We start from the raw sequence: 16,771 nt of genomic DNA on the forward strand, positions 1-16,771 counted from the left end.
CTGCCATTTTAAATTTTTTCAAAATACGTAATGGGACTTTTAACTTTTACATTCCCTTTAAATTCCTAACCTGTACCTGATGTCAATTCAAATATGACATATGAGTCAAAAAGTTCTGGAATTCGTTGGTGTCGGAAACAAAATAAATCTAAATTGTGCTAATTTGTTGCGTTGTAAGTTTTGTGGTGAAAACTGAAAATGCCACAGCGAAAGAAACCATTCAGTGGCAAAGCCAAAAAAGAACAATTAAAAGCAAAGAAACAATCTAAACAAAATGCCCCTCCTGGTATGATTTTAATGTGTTTTTTAATCTCTTAATAAACCACGGCGACCACTTTCAGAAGGTTTTGGCTTCCGAAATAGACGACCAATATTAAAAACCAACGAAGGTGATAATGAGGAACAACGTCAAGTGCAGAAATTTAATTACTGTCCATCTAAAGATGGGAGGTCAGATAGAAACCGCTATGCACTGCAGTTTTACCGCGAAAGTAATGCAGAAATAAAAGCACGTAAAGAAGAAGCTTGTAAGACATTAGATCCTGTGCCTGAAACAGCATTAGAAATTGATTCTGAAGATTATTTTCCCAAAGAACTAAGTTTTCCAAAAAGACCATCATGGTCGTATGATTTAAGTCCTGAAGCTTTAGAAGCGCGTGAGACCAAATATTTTAATGTATGCGACTTGAAAAATGATTTAGCAATTAATTATTAATAAAATACTTTTAGGAATATGTCAATAATTTAATTGAAAAATTTAATTGGAAGGAGCTGGGTTTTTTTGAATTAAACTTGGAAACTTGGAGGCAATTATGGAGAGTTTTGGAGATGTCAGATATTGTTTTACACATTGTTGATATTAGATTTCCTGTAACACATTTTTATTTTTAAGTTATTCACATGAAGTGATATTTTCATTTTTAGGCTCACATGTTTCCACCATCTCTCTACGAGTATGTTACTGAAACTTTAAAAAAAGATTTTATTTTAGTTCTGAACAAAATTGATTTGGCACCAGCACTGTTAGTTGTTGCTTGGAAAAAATACTTTGAAGAGAATTATCCACAACTTCACATTGCCATGTTTACAACACTTCCAGGTTATAATCTGGTGGGAACTCAAGTTAATAGAGCTGGTTAGTGTTGGAGATGTTTTTGTGTTTAAGTAATCAGTGATTAATCATAGGTTTGCAAGTCCGTAAGAGGAAGGGCAAATTTCGCTTGGCAGCTGAAGGAAGTCAACAGTTGTTTGAAATTTGCAAAAATATAGTTGGTGACAACATAGATGTAAGTTCGTGGGAAACCAAGATAAAAGAAGAAATGAATTTGGAATATGAAGATGATGAAGATGAAAAAGTTGAAATTGGTGAAACAGTCCAAACAAAAACAGTTGACACAAGTTTTTTTGAACATGAAAAATATAAGAACGGCATTCTCACTATTGGCTGTTTAGGCCAACCCAATGTGGGTAAATCATCATTGATTAATGCCATTATGGGCAAAAAAGTGGTCAGTGTGTCAAGAACTCCAGGACACACCAAACATTTCCAAACAATATTTTTAACTCCCAACGTCAGGCTGTGTGATTGTCCTGGTTTAGTGTTTCCATCAAAAGCCCCTAAAGTTCTACAGGTTTTGATGGGTAGCTTTCCAATTGCCCAGCTCAGAGAGCCATTTACAACAGTTAAATTTTTGGGTATATCATTTTTGCAATTGCTTTTGTGAATAATATTTAAAAATGTTTTCATTTAGGCGAAAGACTGAATTTACCTAATATGTTGAGAATAGAACATCCAGAAAACGACGACACATGGTGTGCTTTGGATGTTTGCGATGGCTGGGCGAAAAAGCGTGGTTTCATCACAGCCAAAGCCGCGAGATTAGACAGTTATCGTGCAGCCAACGATTTGTTAAGAATGGCACTGGACGGCAAAATTTGTTTATGCCTAAGGCCTCCATCATATTTAGCCAAGAAAGGTAAATCCACCACGTTTGACAAGCAGAAATGTTTTGACAAGGCGCCGAGTGCGCCATCTAATACAATATTTTAAAATTATATACTGATTTTGTTGAGAAATCACCATTTTAACACGTACATTTTCACCCCCATTGAACAGAACACCAGTACTTGCCTATTTAATATCATGGCAGATCTGAAATAATAGATTTTTTCCCCTGAAGTTTCATTAAACTTTAAAATAATAAAATTAAACTCTTTAGAGTTAAATGAAGCTGGCTGTGATCTTACGATTCACTGGCACCATCTGCTAAATGTGTCTACAATAGGAGTTCCTAAATTTTATTAAATCTAAAAGGAAGTGACTATTTTCAGATTATTGGAACTCTCATCCGGAAGTCGAAAAAGTTAAGTGGATTCAAGCGAAATCGGATGACGCCGGCCAACCAATGGACATCAAAGATGATATTTCGGATATTTCCGACACTGAGGCTACTGGTTCGTCTGGTGATCACCGAAAAAGTAGTGAAGATGAGAACAGCGAAGACGAGGATGAAGATGAAGAAAACAGTTCAGATGATGGGGCTCCTAATTACGCTCACAATAAATTTGCGGCCTTGGCAGAAGATGATTAGACACTCACGAAATGTCCGTTCTTCACATTTTTCCACGTTACTGTTATTTCACTTTATAATCATCCAATAACAAATTGTAGATTGATGAAATTTAAAAGTTTTCTTTATTGGAAATTTTTCATTAAAATCCAGCGATTACTTTTTATTCATTTTTCCAGATCTTGTTCCAAACCTCTTTTTTGTTCTAAACGTCGTCCCGAATAGCGGAACCAAGTCTTCATTTTTTGTATTTGCGGCGACAATTTCGGCACTTTGTTTCTTGATATCCTCACGCGTGAGTTGTTGCGAGGCCTCGTGATACAGACCTTGCAACAGAGCTAAAAATAAAATCAACATTTCCATTATTACACGCTTGGACACATCAGAATCATGTATTACATGATTCGCTGATCTTCTGCTCAACATTATCCGCTTTGATCATACGCTCTTGCATCATAAGCTCGAACTGCTTAAAGGCTTCGTCAACTTTTTCGTCTTTCTGTTTCTGATGGTAACTCGACATCAAAGACGAAAATTTCGTTATCAATACGGGTACAATTTTACACCCTAAAAAAGAGACCAATCGATTTTAGCTTCAGAAACAACGTCGACCCATTACCGTCAGTTTCTTCGGCTGACGGCGGTTTTTTCGCTGCGTGAGGGTCCACATCGGTGCCTCGAGTAGGCCCAGATTTTTTATTTTCTTCGTCACGGTCGTCGGCACCTTTTATTTGATTTGACAGCTGTAGCAGTTGCCTCAACCCGACTCTAATCTTAGCAGCTGTAGTGCGTTTTTTTGCCGTAACGGTTTCGTAATGTCGTTTTTCGTTGTTCAACTCATCCACAGCATCCACTAATTCTTTTTTTCTTGCCTTATATCTAAAATTACGAATGATTCAACGGTGTTGGAGGCGTTTTTTGAACTGACTCAGATGTTGTTTCCACCATTGTATTTTTTAAAACCGAGCTCATCAACTCAGCGTGGTTGGTTTTATTCTGCAAGATATCTCTGTCACGTTCACATTTCTTTGCGAGATATCTCAAACGTCTTCTTTGTTTTACTTGCTCTTGTAGGCTTCAATGTTAAAATCAGATAGAATCCATAAAATCCGTAGTATCTATGGTACCTACCACGGATAAATTGCTTCATACGTAGATACCAGTGTAGTGTTTTTTAAAAACTGTAAAGTGTTTTCAACTTCGCTGACGTCGTTACGCAGATCTTCCAAACTAGGTCCGTCTGTTAATGTTACGTGGCAGGTGGTAATGTCACTCTACAATTTGTACAGTAAAAAACGATAAACTTCAAATTTTTGTGCAGTAAATTCTTAATCAGTGTTTCAAACAAAATAATCGAAGACAGTGGTGTGTAATGTTTGTGAGATTAGTTTTAATGGAATCTCAATCTATTTAAGAATGAAAAAGCATTACATCTTTCCTTAGGAGCTGTTTGATACTAGCCGCGGCGTTTTCCACCTGCTCTTGTAAAACTCTAATGTCGGTCTTGCGTGTGGTCAAGTCTTTTATGATAATTTTTTCCAGTGTGTAGTACTCTTGCCGTCGATCATCCAGGTATTCCGTCGCCAATTGGCCCAATTTTGTCGCCCCCAAGAAACATCTGCTTTGGCTAAAACCGTCATTTCTGACTGTAGCTATGATCACGTCGAAATACAGAGCGTCCTAAAATGTTTCCAATTACCTAATTGCTCGTCACACTTTTCCTTCAGTTTACTTTTTTCATAATGTCTAGTATTTCCCGAAATATGTGATAAATGGCCCAGGCACCTTCCTTGCGCAATATCGCATCTTGCACTTTACCGGTTATAATTTGAGCTTCTTTCTCTTGCTTGATCTGGCCGAAAAAAGCGTACTTAAGTCGATCTTCGAGCAGAGCTTGTTCCAGCTAAAGTAAATCGTCAAGTAATGAAAACATGACCTACTTTAATTTGAATTTACTTTGAGGTCGATTAATTTTTGCCCCTTCATCTTTTTATCATATTTTAATTTGTCCAGTACTTTTCTTCTGGTGAAGTTCAGCTGATCTATCTGCTCGATTACAATCTAAAAACATCAGGAAGTTTAACGAAAAGGTGTCATTCGATATTTTCTTTGCATTGTACGAACGAACCTTCGGTTGCGAATTCTGATATGCCAATTGCAGTTGCTTGTGTTCGGCCAGAGTGTTGCGCAACTTCTGCTTGTCGCCCCTGATGGCGTTATCCAGCTCTCGCCGGTCATTGTAAACGCTCTTTTGTAAATCTTTCAGTTCCCTCTGTAGTTTCCTGCGATTTACGTTCGTATCCAATTCGATAATTTTTCTATCTCTGGCTAAAAATTTCCGCGAGTAAATGTCGGCCAAGTGTCGAGATCGAGACCTTACTGTATAAATTGATGAGCCCCCTGTATTGAGTTATCTTGTCCGATGTAGTCCATTTCGCTGATTTCATTCCGTGCAACTTGACTTTTTTAGCCGCGAACATATTTATAACGTTACCGTTCATTTTGAATACGCGAAATAGCCCCTCGATGAAAAATAAAACTTACAACACGCGCATCTTTCAATGAAACTTCATAATGTCATAACTACTTGATAAATAAATTTATTAAACTAAGTTATTTACAGGTGATGTAATTTTCAACGAAAGAATCAACATCAGAAAGGAATTTCAAAATATCGTCGACCAACTGACCTTTGTGGGGCAGTGAAGACAGCCACAGGTTTAACTGCTCCTTAGATTTATCCTCATCCAAAATATTTTGCAAATGTTCATCTTTTATGGACAAACTAAAACACAATATATTAACTTGTAACTAAATTATAACTTGACACTTACATTTTCAGCAGTATTATGGCAATGTAGTTCCATATGGCTGGTTTGAAAACAATATTATCAGCTTTCAGTGTGAAAGTCTTCACAAGTGTTTGGAGATCTGATAAAACTAAACTTGGACTGATCCTTAAAGTTTGACATAAGACTTGCACCCTGAAACATTTCCTGTAAGACATAAGTTTCCATTAAATTAATGAATTTTACGTTTTGTTCAAAGAGTTTAAGAAAATTTTCCTCCTTAAAGCATTTTGTGAACTGAGATCAACTAGTGGTAATATAGCCAGTGGTCCTTCATCTTCTTTAGTACTATCTTCCTCTTTTTTCTTTGTGGGAAAATTGGTATTTTCTTGGATGTGCAATTCTCCACTGTAAAATGCTTTTACTTTCAAATCACGTTGTTGACTTTCTTCTTTCAACTCGTGAAAATCTGGTAAAGGTTTCAAAACTTCATTTCCAGTGACAGCATTATCAAATTTTTCTTCAGCAAGTTCTTTTAGATGCAGTTTCCTACAGATATCTACAAAACGTTTCTGTTGTTCCACTTCTAATTCAGCCACTTTCAATGACTCAAAATAATTGCTCAGTTTTTGACTGTCCAACTTTTCTTTCACTTTATCTTCTCCACATATCAACATGTATGTTTCTAATGTGACCCACTCTTTAAAACATTTATGCACAAGAGATTCTACATCTATTTCACATGCTATCTTTCTAGATGTGGCTGGATTTTCTTTAGTTTTTGTTATATTTATATTCTCCATTTGTTGATTTTCCTTATCACAACTTGCCACTGGCTTAAAACCTTCCTCTATATCAATTCTATCAAGACTAACATCTTTTTTGATATGGTCTGATTTATAATCAGATTCTGTTTCAATTTGGTCCTCTTCTTCATTTTCATTGATAGTTTTCATTGTGTTCTTTTGGAATTTTTTTGGTTTCTTTACTTGTTTCTTAGATTCCTCTTCTTGAGGATTCAGTTCATATTCTTCTGCCTCATCTAGAGACATTTGAGTGAATGTATAAACTGAGGTAAACAGTGGCTCCAAAACTGGTTTTATTATACCCTGATCTACAACTTCTCCTGGCAATCCCCTACAATTCATTCATCACTTACAAGACAAACCACCAAATTAGAATATTTACTTTTCAGATTTGTGTAAGAGTGTGAAATGAGCTTTCTCTTGATGTTTTCTTAACCACAGTGGGCTATTATCAATTTGAGCTTTGATGTGAATGCTGGCCCGATAACAAAAATTACTGCAATAATTCTAAAACTGCTTGATTACAACTCATTCAACATATTTACAATGTGTACAGGTACCTTACGATCTGTGATGTCATAAATTTTATTATTTTTTGTGGAAATATAGAACTGTTTCTTTGGCATATCTGGAATGTGTTTAGCACAAAGTGGATATCCACACAATTTACTTATGGCTCTTTCTTCAACAATGTCTTGATAATGTGCCTGATTGATGTATGGTAGCTTCAACAGAGTTGCACTTAAATTTTCGCTTGCTACTTTATCCTGTGTACTTACACATTTGAACAAAGCATCAGATCTCATTTTACCTTCTATTGCAAAGTGAAGGATCTGCATTGCTTTTGTGTCGCATTCCTGTTTTATTTGAGCAGTTATTAAGACTTCTTTTCTAAAAACAAAAAATTCATTGTAAAAACTAAATGCGTCTATTTTTTGGGGGCACTCACTTAACTTGCGCTGGTCCCTCTTTGGTATTTCGAGAAATTCGTATAAAGTCTTCTAATGAGTCCTGCATTGTGCTTGATTACTACAAACTGTTAGTTTTTGTAGAAAATATTGTTCAGTTTAGGCATAACCTATTTTTTGTGAAGTAAACGTCAAATAAGCAAACAGAAAGTGACGTCAAGGCAGAAATTAAATGCGCCGTAACTTGAAATGTGGTGGGGATTATGGGAATGTCATTTAAAAAAATATATTATATTCCTTTTAAAAGGTTTACGCTTGGAATTAATCATTAAATTTAGAAATACAACTTATTTTAATTTAAGTTTTAAATGAAATACTTAACAACTAATAATGCACACTTTAAAAGATTTTTTTGTTGAATACGCCCTTGGATCGATAGACTTAAAATAAACGGGTTTATAGCTGTAGTGGCAAAAAAAAAATCAAATCGAAAAATTAAAATCAAAAATGAGGAAAATACACAACAGATTTTTTATTGCCGATAAAAATTGATATTATCCCCACCCTTGTGATACTTGCAAATTTGTCGTTCTGTCAAAATCTCTTGTCATCATATGTAGAAATTGTTGACGTGCAATGGAAAAAATATATAGAAATATATAAAAACTGCAAATTTGAGTACAAATATATTTGTGTAAAAATAGTTGTTTGTTGAAGAAATTGTTGATAATTAGGTGGAATGGCAGGGTCCGCGTTAAGAAGATTGATGGCCGAATACAAACGTAATGTTATTTATAACCTAAAACTGTTTTCACTCCGATTTTTAATTTCAGAATTAACATTAAATCCACCCGAAGGTATAATAGCGGGACCAATAAACGAAGAAAATTTTTTCGAGTGGGAAGCTTTAATAACGTAACTTTTAAAATAATTGCCTGACAAACGTAAAAAAAATGCGTTTCAGTGGTCCAGAGGGAACTTGTTTCGAAGGTGGCGTTTTCCCGGCGAAACTAATATTTCCCGCAGATTATCCCCTGAGTCCACCAAAAATGCAATTTACTTGTGAAATGTTCCACCCAAATAGTAAGTTTCAGTTAATAATTATACCACATGATGAATCAGCTGTTTTTAGTTTATTCTGATGGTCGGGTGTGCATTTCCATTTTACATGCACCAGGGGATGATCCTATGGGTTATGAATCAAGCGCTGAAAGGTGGTCACCTGTCCAAAGCGTTGAAAAAATACTTCTTTCAGTTGTCAGCATGTTGGCAGGTAAATTAGTCTTTTTGTCTCTAAACACGTTTGTCTCTTGGGGATGCTACGCAGCCGCACCGGTTTTTTGGTACACTTTACCCCATTGACAGTGGCCATACAAACGTGCAAAATGAATTGCCCACTTGCAAAAATGATTTTTTTAATGTAAATTTTAAATTAAAACATCCTCTCTTAATGTTGCACCAGTGACACGCTATACTTAATACAAGCGCCGGGTCCCGTGGACCCTCAAAGTAAAAAAAAAAAAACACTTTAATACCAATTTTTTTATTGATATTCTTTGCAATTAATAAAGTAAACTGTAATGTGTTACACAAAAAAAATCTCTTTTATCTGCAATTACATACTTGTATCTTAGATTCCATATAACAAATTTCACTGCATAAAAATTATTTTTAAAATAGTTTATTTCATGAAAACTGTTAATGGATTAACTCTTCAACGTCCTTCTTTGATGGTAATTACTTTTTTCTAAGGCATTATTAGCGACTCTAACTGGGGAATCCTAAAATCCTTCGTGTATTAAAATTACAGATGCAATTGAGTGATAGCGAGTTAAATTCATGTTTTTTTTTTGCCATTTTTTTGTTATTAAGAAATTACATACCTACCTACTTTAGAGTTCCTTTGTAGATAATCATCTGACATTATTACAGAGCCAAATGATGAGAGCGGGGCAAACGTTGACGCGGCGAAAATGTGGAGAGAGAACCGAGAAGAATTTAATAGAATAGCCGAGAGAATCGTACGAAGAACTTTGGGAATTCCTACGTGAATCGTGGCATCTGGTATTTTTTTTATATTGCGAAAGTTGGTATCTATTTATCTTAAAGTAATTTATGGGGTCAAATTTCGATATTATAAATTTAAGGCTCAAATATGAGCCTTCGCTCATTTAGACTAGCAGTACCACTTGGTATAACAAATTCCTAACGCAACAATCGCAATATAACTGCTTTCAAACGGGAATACACTTGAATCCTAGTTATAAAATGAAAATTGTTGTCAGTGAGAAAATTTTATTTCAATATATTAATTCTGGAAAACAGTTAAACCATAAACTTAATCTGTTAGGAACCTATGCTATCGATGAAATAAATATGGTAGCATCCGCACACATCGGGAGCGGCCAATCATCGATAGCGATCGATGCGGAGCCCCCGTTGTGACTAACATAATTCACAACCTATTATGAAATACGTTCTTCATACCTGCTTTCCTCTTAACCACTATCATGTGCGTTTACTTTCTTATAAATAATTATATGTTGGCTTAAGGTCTACGGCTGACTTTCCAAGCATAACAATACTAAAAATCACATTAAAACTTTGGTCTGAATAATTGCACAAATTTAACAAGACAACAAAAAATAAATAAATAACTATAATACCATACGAAAAATTAAAGTCTCAGGATTGTCTGGGATTTGTGTTATTTAAAACAACATAATTGTTTAAAGGTACGTTGGGAACGACGAGTGCTTGGACTTCCTCTTCTTGATAATCACGACGAATTGCTGGGGTGGGATTTCTAGGAGGGACTTGTGGGACTTGTTCATTACTTGTATCTTCTACGTCGATCAGATGCTCTGAATAATAATGTGGCGTATTCAAATAATCGATCATTCTTCTTGGTAATGGAAGACTGGGAATTAAATCCCTGCGCACCACTTTGTGTATGGCAAATCTGAAAGCACACGGCTGTATCGCCTACATTAAATAAACCACGGTGTTTACCTGCAGATATGCTGTAAGCTCTGCACCTGCTTAAACCTGGACACGGGATGTAATAACTGCACTCTCACCGGCCCAATCACGGGCCTCCGGTGCAAAAAGAACAAATACCTACCGCTACGAGAATGTTCCACCGCATTCTCTATAAACTCTACGATTGTTTGCGACTTGAACTTTGTACAACTACCGAAACTAAAGTTACCTGAAACATCGAGACAATAAGTAGTGGCCACGAAAATTTCGTTCGGCACGCCGTACCCTGATCATGATCAATTCTGACGTGTCTAACGCAGTTGTTCAGCTTAAAAGTTAATGAAAAAATATAGTGATCGTCGCTACTATCACGTACAATAAATGATCCGTCTGGTTCGTTGGACAAGATTTTTTCGGCGACTTCGCTCGGTAATGGACCCCAGTACCAGCCATACTGAAAATTCGTTTTTAATATGCGAGAACGCTAGCAAACTGGATAGAGTTACGTCTTTGACTCTTTGGATGCTGGTGGCAAAATCCAAGATAGGTTCCTCTGAGACTTCCTCCTCTTCTTTCAAAGGCAAAGGGGGCAACGCCCTGCTGGATATGTTGTTGTGCGCTTCCTCCACCAAACTGGCATTGCTAATGTAATTGGTTTTTTCTTGTACGTCGCTAACATCACATTTTACGTGTTCAGGTGACAAAAACCGCTTGAATCTGAACATATTACATAAGGTCTGCTTAAACGAAAACAACTTCGCTGGTGTCTTTTTGCGTTTGTCTGGCTTATTCGTTTGCGAAATATTTATCTGTTTACCGACATTATCACAGGAGTCTTTCACTTTTTTGTTCTTAATGTTAATAAGGAATGTACTCTTTTTCGTTCTTCCGTTTGCGTTTGAGACGCAATTAACATCTCTATTTACATGAGTGTTGTTTGTTTCTGTTGTACACTTGTTGTCTGTTGCGACGATTAACGGAGGTTTTGGTCTGTAGCTTCTTTCTTTGTGATCGGATGAATCGGATGAACTTGAATATAGCGTTTGAAGATAATGGCGGACTTCTTGTAAAGTCATGTGGATGGGTTCCCCTTCTACCGGAGCAGATGTACCGGCGACACTGTGTCGTTTGTTTTCTTGATGTAAACACCAATGATACTAAAAAAACACAACAATTGTCGCCAAAATATAAATCACTCGGTAACAGGTCTAACAATAAAAACCATTTACTCTGGCAAATGATATCATATGTGTTAAACAGAGTATAAATAGGAAACGTACACGCATAATTAAACCACAAATAATTTTCACAACTTATTTCAACGCGAAATGTTTAAACTTTAAAACGATGTGTCAAAACGTTTATCTTTATTTTCGTATCACATAAGATATGATAGATATTACAAACGGAATTTGGTAACTATAAACCATTTCTCAGTAAATATCTCTTATAGGTGGATTTATTTACTAATTTGACGTTACATTGTTTTTCTTTTGGTTTTCCTGTTTTGTCAATTGTATTTCACTATTTCATATTTACGTCACTTTGGACATTTAATAGAGATAGGAAAGAGTTTTGAGAAATAGTGAAATACAATTGACAAAAGAGGAAAACCGAAAGAAAAACACTGTAATGTAAGTTGTCAATTTCAATGGATATTGTTATAGTCTTTCGGCGCATATACCTACAGGTGTCCCCAAAAAAGAAGACGAGTCCATAACTCCCTTATTTATAGGAGGATTTTAACTATATATACACCAAATTAAATGGTTGTGAATAGGCTACAAAAGGGCCTAATAAATGCATGCCCCAAGAGCTTCAATGGTAAACTGTCTAAATATTTTTTTTCAAATGCGAACACATACTTTTTTTTTAGTAATTCTGATAGAGATTTTTATTCTGAAAACAACAATGTATCACAAGTATACACCTACATTACAAAAATACAAAAAAAAAGTTTAAAAAACGCTACTATCGTCTATAATATGTGCTCCATTTTGCGCTAAACATTGGCGGCATCTTTGCGCAATCACTATGTTATTATTTGTCATTTGTTTTTCCAGTTAACTTAATTTGGTTATTACACTGTAACGCAATGCATTTTGATATCGTGCGTTCATTTAAATTTATCCTAAAAGTTGGCGTTGAAGACTCCATTGTGAACCTAACACTCGTGTAAAAATGTAATATTTAAACAGCTGATCCGTGATCCGTAATGCGTGGTGCGTTCGCAATCGACTCTTCAACGCGAACTTTGGGGATATATTTAAATGAACGCACGATAGCTTCTCGCTTGGTGCTCGTCATTTGTTTCAAAAGTTAGTGATATTTTTTTATGCGAGGTTATACTTGTGATACATTGTTGTTTTCAGAATAAAAATCTCTATTAGAATTTCTAAAAAAAAGTATGTATGTGTATTTGAAAGTATGTATTTGAAGCCCTTAGGGCTACGCGAATTTAGTAGGCCATCTTGTAGCCTATTCACAACCATTTAATTTGGTGCATAGATAATTAAAATCGTTCGATAAATAAGGGAGCTATGGACTCGTCTTCTTTTTAGGGACACCTGTATAATAATGTTTTCTTTTTAAACATGTCCAAAACATAAGTCTGCAAGTTTTTCGATGTTTTCAAAAATTAAGAATTAAACATAAAAACGTAAAATCACAAGTATTTTTTATATAAAACGCAGCGATATATAATTAAAGTGTGTACATCTAATTGCGGTAACTGTCAAAAGTGCAAACATATTGGTTGTCCCCGCGGAAAAAGATCAATGGTGCCAATCATATGAAGTTGAAAGTACTAGAAGGTACTCTGACGTTAAAGAAAACACAAGTTAATCATATTTTAGCAATTTACATGAAAAATGTTATTAATCAAGTTATAATGCAGGGGTTTGTATAGTTGCGTTTTCTCGGAAGTGTTGGGTTCTTTGAATTAACAATTAACAAAGAGTGGCACAATTTTTAGCGAAAAATAAAAGTATGTTTTTCTGTAGAGTACGTTCAAATCCAGAAGTACATGGGCGGTGCTATGATTTATGTGATAATCAATTAGGCTGACACCACGTGATGTGTACTTTTCTCTCTGAACCTGAACGTACGTACTACAGGAGCGGTAAATTATTGGCGACTTTTAAATTGTCGCAAAGTGCATCAACCTAAATGTAACAACTAAATCTAAACGTAAACAAGTGAATTTAAAACCAATATTTTACCAGCTGTATTCAACAAACAAGTGCACCGAGAACAAATGGGTTGTTAAGAAGACAGATCAGAAATTATTTTTCTTTCAATTAACAGTTTATTTTTTCTAAAATCCGAGAAACGCCTACACTTTTCATGACTGTTAATTTCTTCATTTATACAGGGTTATTCTAAATGATTGTAGTCGAAGTAGACCATGCCCATGTTATTACATTTTTGCCGCTTTCATGTGAACTGTCAGTTTTGTCGCTGTCATTTTTTAGGTGAAAAGTGCGGTGATGAGGTTTTTATTTATTTTTGTTAATTAACGATTGAATTAAGAAATATTGAGTTGTTTTGCACCCAATTTAACTCCCGTGTGTACTCACTTATTCACATCATTTTGATGTTTTTTTATGTGGAGCGGTAATCATAAATTTTACATTCAGTTTTCACGCCTACTTCGACTACAATCATTTAGAATAACCCTGTATAATCGATTAGTCAACCACAATTTATCTAAACAACGCCGCTAAACTCATTATTTTATTTGCGCGGTGCGAAGAATTTGCGAGTTACGAATTCTTTTTTTTTTTTAATGCCACGTGGAAATCCCCAAACAATAATAATAAAATCAGCAATCGTGAAGGATATTCTGTGGGCCAAATTGAACACAAGAAACGGGAAATTTATGAGACCGAAATCGATAAGGAATATTTCAAGAATTGCTTTGCATTATGATTAAATGAATAATAATAATCAGTTACATAAATATTAAACTTACTGCTCCGGAAATAACGATGGAATTTAACAAAAAGAGATTAGGTGAATATGTACTTGAAATGTTGACTGAAGGAATCGAATCGCGTATGAAAACTACTTCTCCGACCTGAAACCAAAGATAGGAGACTCCAGTGAGTCACATTTCACTAAGACTAAACTCCAAAACGGAAAGATGTTCTTCGGTTGATGAAAACAAACTCGAAACGTTTTGTTTCTTGGATTTTTTTAAAACGTTCACCGTTCACGTCCAAAAAGTTCACCATTCAAAGGCTTATACTGCCTCGACCTTCGTCTCGGCGTAAGACCTTTTCATGCACAAAAAACACTCTCTTCGCGCACTTAATATAAAAATAACTATTTTTGATTAAAATCAATTTTTAAAATTTTATGGCTCTGAATGAAGTGATACGGGAAAATTGATTGCACACGTTTGAAGCCTTATACAGAGTCATTATAAATGATTGTCCCATCGCAGTAGGCGTTGGTGACGTAGTTGAATGTGCCGTAAGCCTCATAACATGAATGAGACTAGTATCGCCGATAGGTGGCGCACTGGCGGTAGTGGAAATCTGTCTACTATTTTGTCTAACGTTGCGAGGCTGCGGCACATCCAAAATTTGTGTGGGTTTTCAACGCCAACTGCGATGTGACAATAATTTATAATGACCCTGTATGAAGGGAATGTAACCCTAAAGTTTCGTAATTTTGGCTAATTTTTTAATAGGGCTAATCGTGCGGACGGTAAAACTTGAATCACTCTGTACAATTGTTTTTTTTATAAACAATGACAGTTGTAGCAAAAAACCAGTGCACCTCTTTTAAAGGGCAAAAAATGTATGATGTAAAAAAATAGTAGTTTATTCAACGAGTTCGTGTGTGCTTTTTTTGGCATGAGTGGGCCACTTTAAAACACTATTGTGAATGTGAGATTATAATTCACAGACATGTATGAAAATTATTTTCGGTTGAAAATAATTACTACATAATAGGTAAGTGTTTACTTTAGATTTCTTATCATGAATTTACTTCAAATAAAATAATATTAGTACACTTTCGGGTTATCGAAAATAGCAAACAAACGTAAATTAATAAATTCCTTAAAATTTTATCATTAAACAGTTTTCCGTACTTTTAAATTGTTCTAAATTTCCCAAATAAAGTTTTACCTGAAAGCATAGGTGAAGACTATTTTCACTACACATACGTTTATTTTGGGATGAGATCAACAACATGAAGCGCTTTAATTTCATACACAGCATACCTGCGAATACTTCTGCCATCTATGCATATTTTGTTAAACAAAAAGCCTAAACTGTTCAACACGAATTCATTCATTTAAATAGTTACTGCTTATGTAACTGAAACGTTTTTGATGCATTTTCTTAAGATTAAATATGATCATAATTTCGCTTTTAAAAATAGTTTCAGCAAATTGAAAAAAATGCTTACCCTCTCAGATCTGAGGGTATTTTTCTTGCTTGAAAGAACCCTGTACTGTCGCGCTTCAATTTCCTTACATCCTGACGACGTGTTTCTTCTTCGTTTCTTATTTTGTTGATTCCTCTTGGGCTTCAAGGGTGGTTTAATAACATCAACCGGAACGGCATACATATCACTGTCAAAGGGGACATTGTATAAATCACTAATTTGGTTTGATGAAAGCGTATCGTGAGACACTGCCTGTGTAATAAAGCTCGAATCGTCAACTTTGTGTGCAGCAGGGACGGACAAAGAGTTATGCGAACTAGAAAGACGCGAAGAGCCTAGAGAGCTTCTCGAACCAGGTCTCCCATGACAAGGACTGAATGGAATGAATTCAGACGTGTAGTATGATCGCCCTAATAATAAATGGTGGGAGGGGCGGTGAAAGTGATTCAGAATTTTCATCCTTCGTAACTCATTGTCTCTATATTCCTGCACCGCTTTTCTGAGAATTTTTTCTGACAAACAGTCAAAAAACTCTTCCAATGAGTCATCAGCAGGTTTGTCTTGGAACTCCAAAGGGGGTTCTATAGGAGAAGATGAATGTTTTATTGGATGGTCAGTCCAGTTGGGGCCCTTTTTCAATGTATTAAAATTCTCTCCACACATTATGTCGGACATTCCATCGAGTGAATCTTGTGAAAAAGATTTCTCTTCACAGTCACTGTCCTGGATTTCGACAATTAGTATTGGAGGCACTTCAGTGACAAAACACTTACCTCTAAAAAGAATTGGTTTGGACCACTTCTGCTATCACCACTCATACTACCACTGGAAATAGAACTATTCGTTAACAGAAGACCACTATCATCACTTAGAATAAAAGCCTCGGACCAAGTTGTACTTGAAGGGGGCGATTCCATAATTAGATTATTTTTTCAGTTTTAAAATTACCATTTTCATGTCATTTCTGGCGATTGTTTATGCAAATTAAACACTAAATATCCATATGGTGAGTGTTATGGGATTCGCACTGTTGCATAAAAAAATCAATCTTACGTTGTTGTTTATGTTTTGCTTGGTTTATTATTCTAATTTTATTAACTGAATCATTCTTTGAAAGCCATAGCTGTTGTCATCTGTCAATTCTGTGATTCCATTCAGGAACATTTACGCTACTAATGTTGGTACAAACAAGTTGGGCAACTTTCAAGATTTAAATCACATATTAATGCAAAATTTATTATCACTCACCCTTGACCCACTTTCTTCAACTGATTAAACGAACACTGGGTTCTTTATTGTGAACAAATAAATGCTTA

The 16,771-nt window shown here is 35.4% G+C and overlaps 5 protein-coding genes across 8 annotated transcripts; 2 read left to right on the top strand and 3 right to left on the bottom strand.

The window, feature by feature from the left end:
• The first annotated feature begins 23 nt into the window (after window positions 1–23).
• On the top strand, window positions 24–2,736 carry Ns4 (Nucleostemin 4). Its single transcript, XM_069036411.1, has 7 exons — window positions 24–286; window positions 342–676; window positions 730–870; window positions 925–1,135; window positions 1,186–1,695; window positions 1,752–1,976; window positions 2,332–2,736. Exons 1-7 carry the CDS (start codon window positions 199–201, stop codon window positions 2,589–2,591), a joined length of 1,770 nt encoding a protein of 589 aa, XP_068892512.1. The 5' UTR covers window positions 24–198; the 3' UTR covers window positions 2,592–2,736.
• On the bottom strand, window positions 2,677–5,085 carry LOC138122230 (nuclease SbcCD subunit C-like). The gene is made up of 10 exons (XM_069036416.1): window positions 4,951–5,085; window positions 4,699–4,898; window positions 4,527–4,631; window positions 4,303–4,473; window positions 4,002–4,250; window positions 3,702–3,844; window positions 3,499–3,645; window positions 3,190–3,449; window positions 2,970–3,137; window positions 2,677–2,908 (listed from the first exon to the last, which is right to left on the bottom strand). The coding sequence occupies exons 1-10, from the start codon at window positions 5,069–5,071 to the stop codon at window positions 2,727–2,729; spliced, it is 1,746 nt and encodes a 581-aa protein (XP_068892517.1). The 5' UTR covers window positions 5,072–5,085; the 3' UTR covers window positions 2,677–2,726.
• A 69-nt stretch (window positions 5,086–5,154) lies between these two features.
• LOC138122245 (RNA polymerase II subunit B1 CTD phosphatase Rpap2) lies at window positions 5,155–7,256 on the bottom strand. 2 transcript variants are annotated; one of them, XM_069036425.1, is made up of 7 exons: window positions 7,115–7,256; window positions 6,945–7,056; window positions 6,726–6,890; window positions 6,548–6,672; window positions 5,606–6,496; window positions 5,405–5,554; window positions 5,155–5,355 (listed from the first exon to the last, which is right to left on the bottom strand). In XM_069036425.1, the coding sequence occupies exons 1-7, from the start codon at window positions 7,180–7,182 to the stop codon at window positions 5,184–5,186; spliced, it is 1,683 nt and encodes a 560-aa protein (XP_068892526.1). In that variant the 5' UTR covers window positions 7,183–7,256; the 3' UTR covers window positions 5,155–5,183. The 2 variants fall into 2 exon arrangements, with proteins under 2 accessions (XP_068892526.1, XP_068892521.1); XM_069036420.1 differs by having other exon boundaries at window positions 6,726–7,056.
• On the bottom strand, window positions 7,115–16,628 carry Socs16D (Suppressor of Cytokine Signaling at 16D). Of its 3 annotated transcripts, none has more exons than XR_011156379.1 (7): window positions 16,229–16,628; window positions 15,477–16,178; window positions 10,562–11,212; window positions 10,341–10,509; window positions 10,086–10,284; window positions 8,961–10,035; window positions 7,115–8,854 (listed from the first exon to the last, which is right to left on the bottom strand). XR_011156379.1 is itself a non-coding variant. In XM_069036365.1 (6 exons), the coding sequence occupies exons 1-6, from the start codon at window positions 16,370–16,372 to the stop codon at window positions 9,759–9,761; spliced, it is 2,142 nt and encodes a 713-aa protein (XP_068892466.1). In that variant the 5' UTR covers window positions 16,373–16,628; the 3' UTR covers window positions 7,115–9,758. The 3 variants fall into 3 exon arrangements, 1 of the variants encoding a protein (XP_068892466.1); XR_011156380.1 differs by having other exon boundaries at window positions 8,957–10,035; XM_069036365.1 differs by having other exon boundaries at window positions 7,115–10,035.
• Window positions 7,715–9,397, top strand: Ubc7 (ubiquitin conjugating enzyme 7). The gene is made up of 5 exons (XM_069036459.1): window positions 7,715–7,855; window positions 7,907–7,988; window positions 8,038–8,156; window positions 8,206–8,346; window positions 9,006–9,397. The coding sequence occupies exons 1-5, from the start codon at window positions 7,813–7,815 to the stop codon at window positions 9,122–9,124; spliced, it is 504 nt and encodes a 167-aa protein (XP_068892560.1). The 5' UTR covers window positions 7,715–7,812; the 3' UTR covers window positions 9,125–9,397.
• Window positions 16,629–16,771: the final 143 nt, after the last annotated feature.

The sequence above is a fragment of the Tenebrio molitor genome, chromosome 1 (assembly GCF_963966145.1).
Source record: "Tenebrio molitor chromosome 1, icTenMoli1.1, whole genome shotgun sequence".
Taxonomy (NCBI): Eukaryota; Metazoa; Arthropoda; class Insecta; order Coleoptera; family Tenebrionidae; genus Tenebrio; species Tenebrio molitor.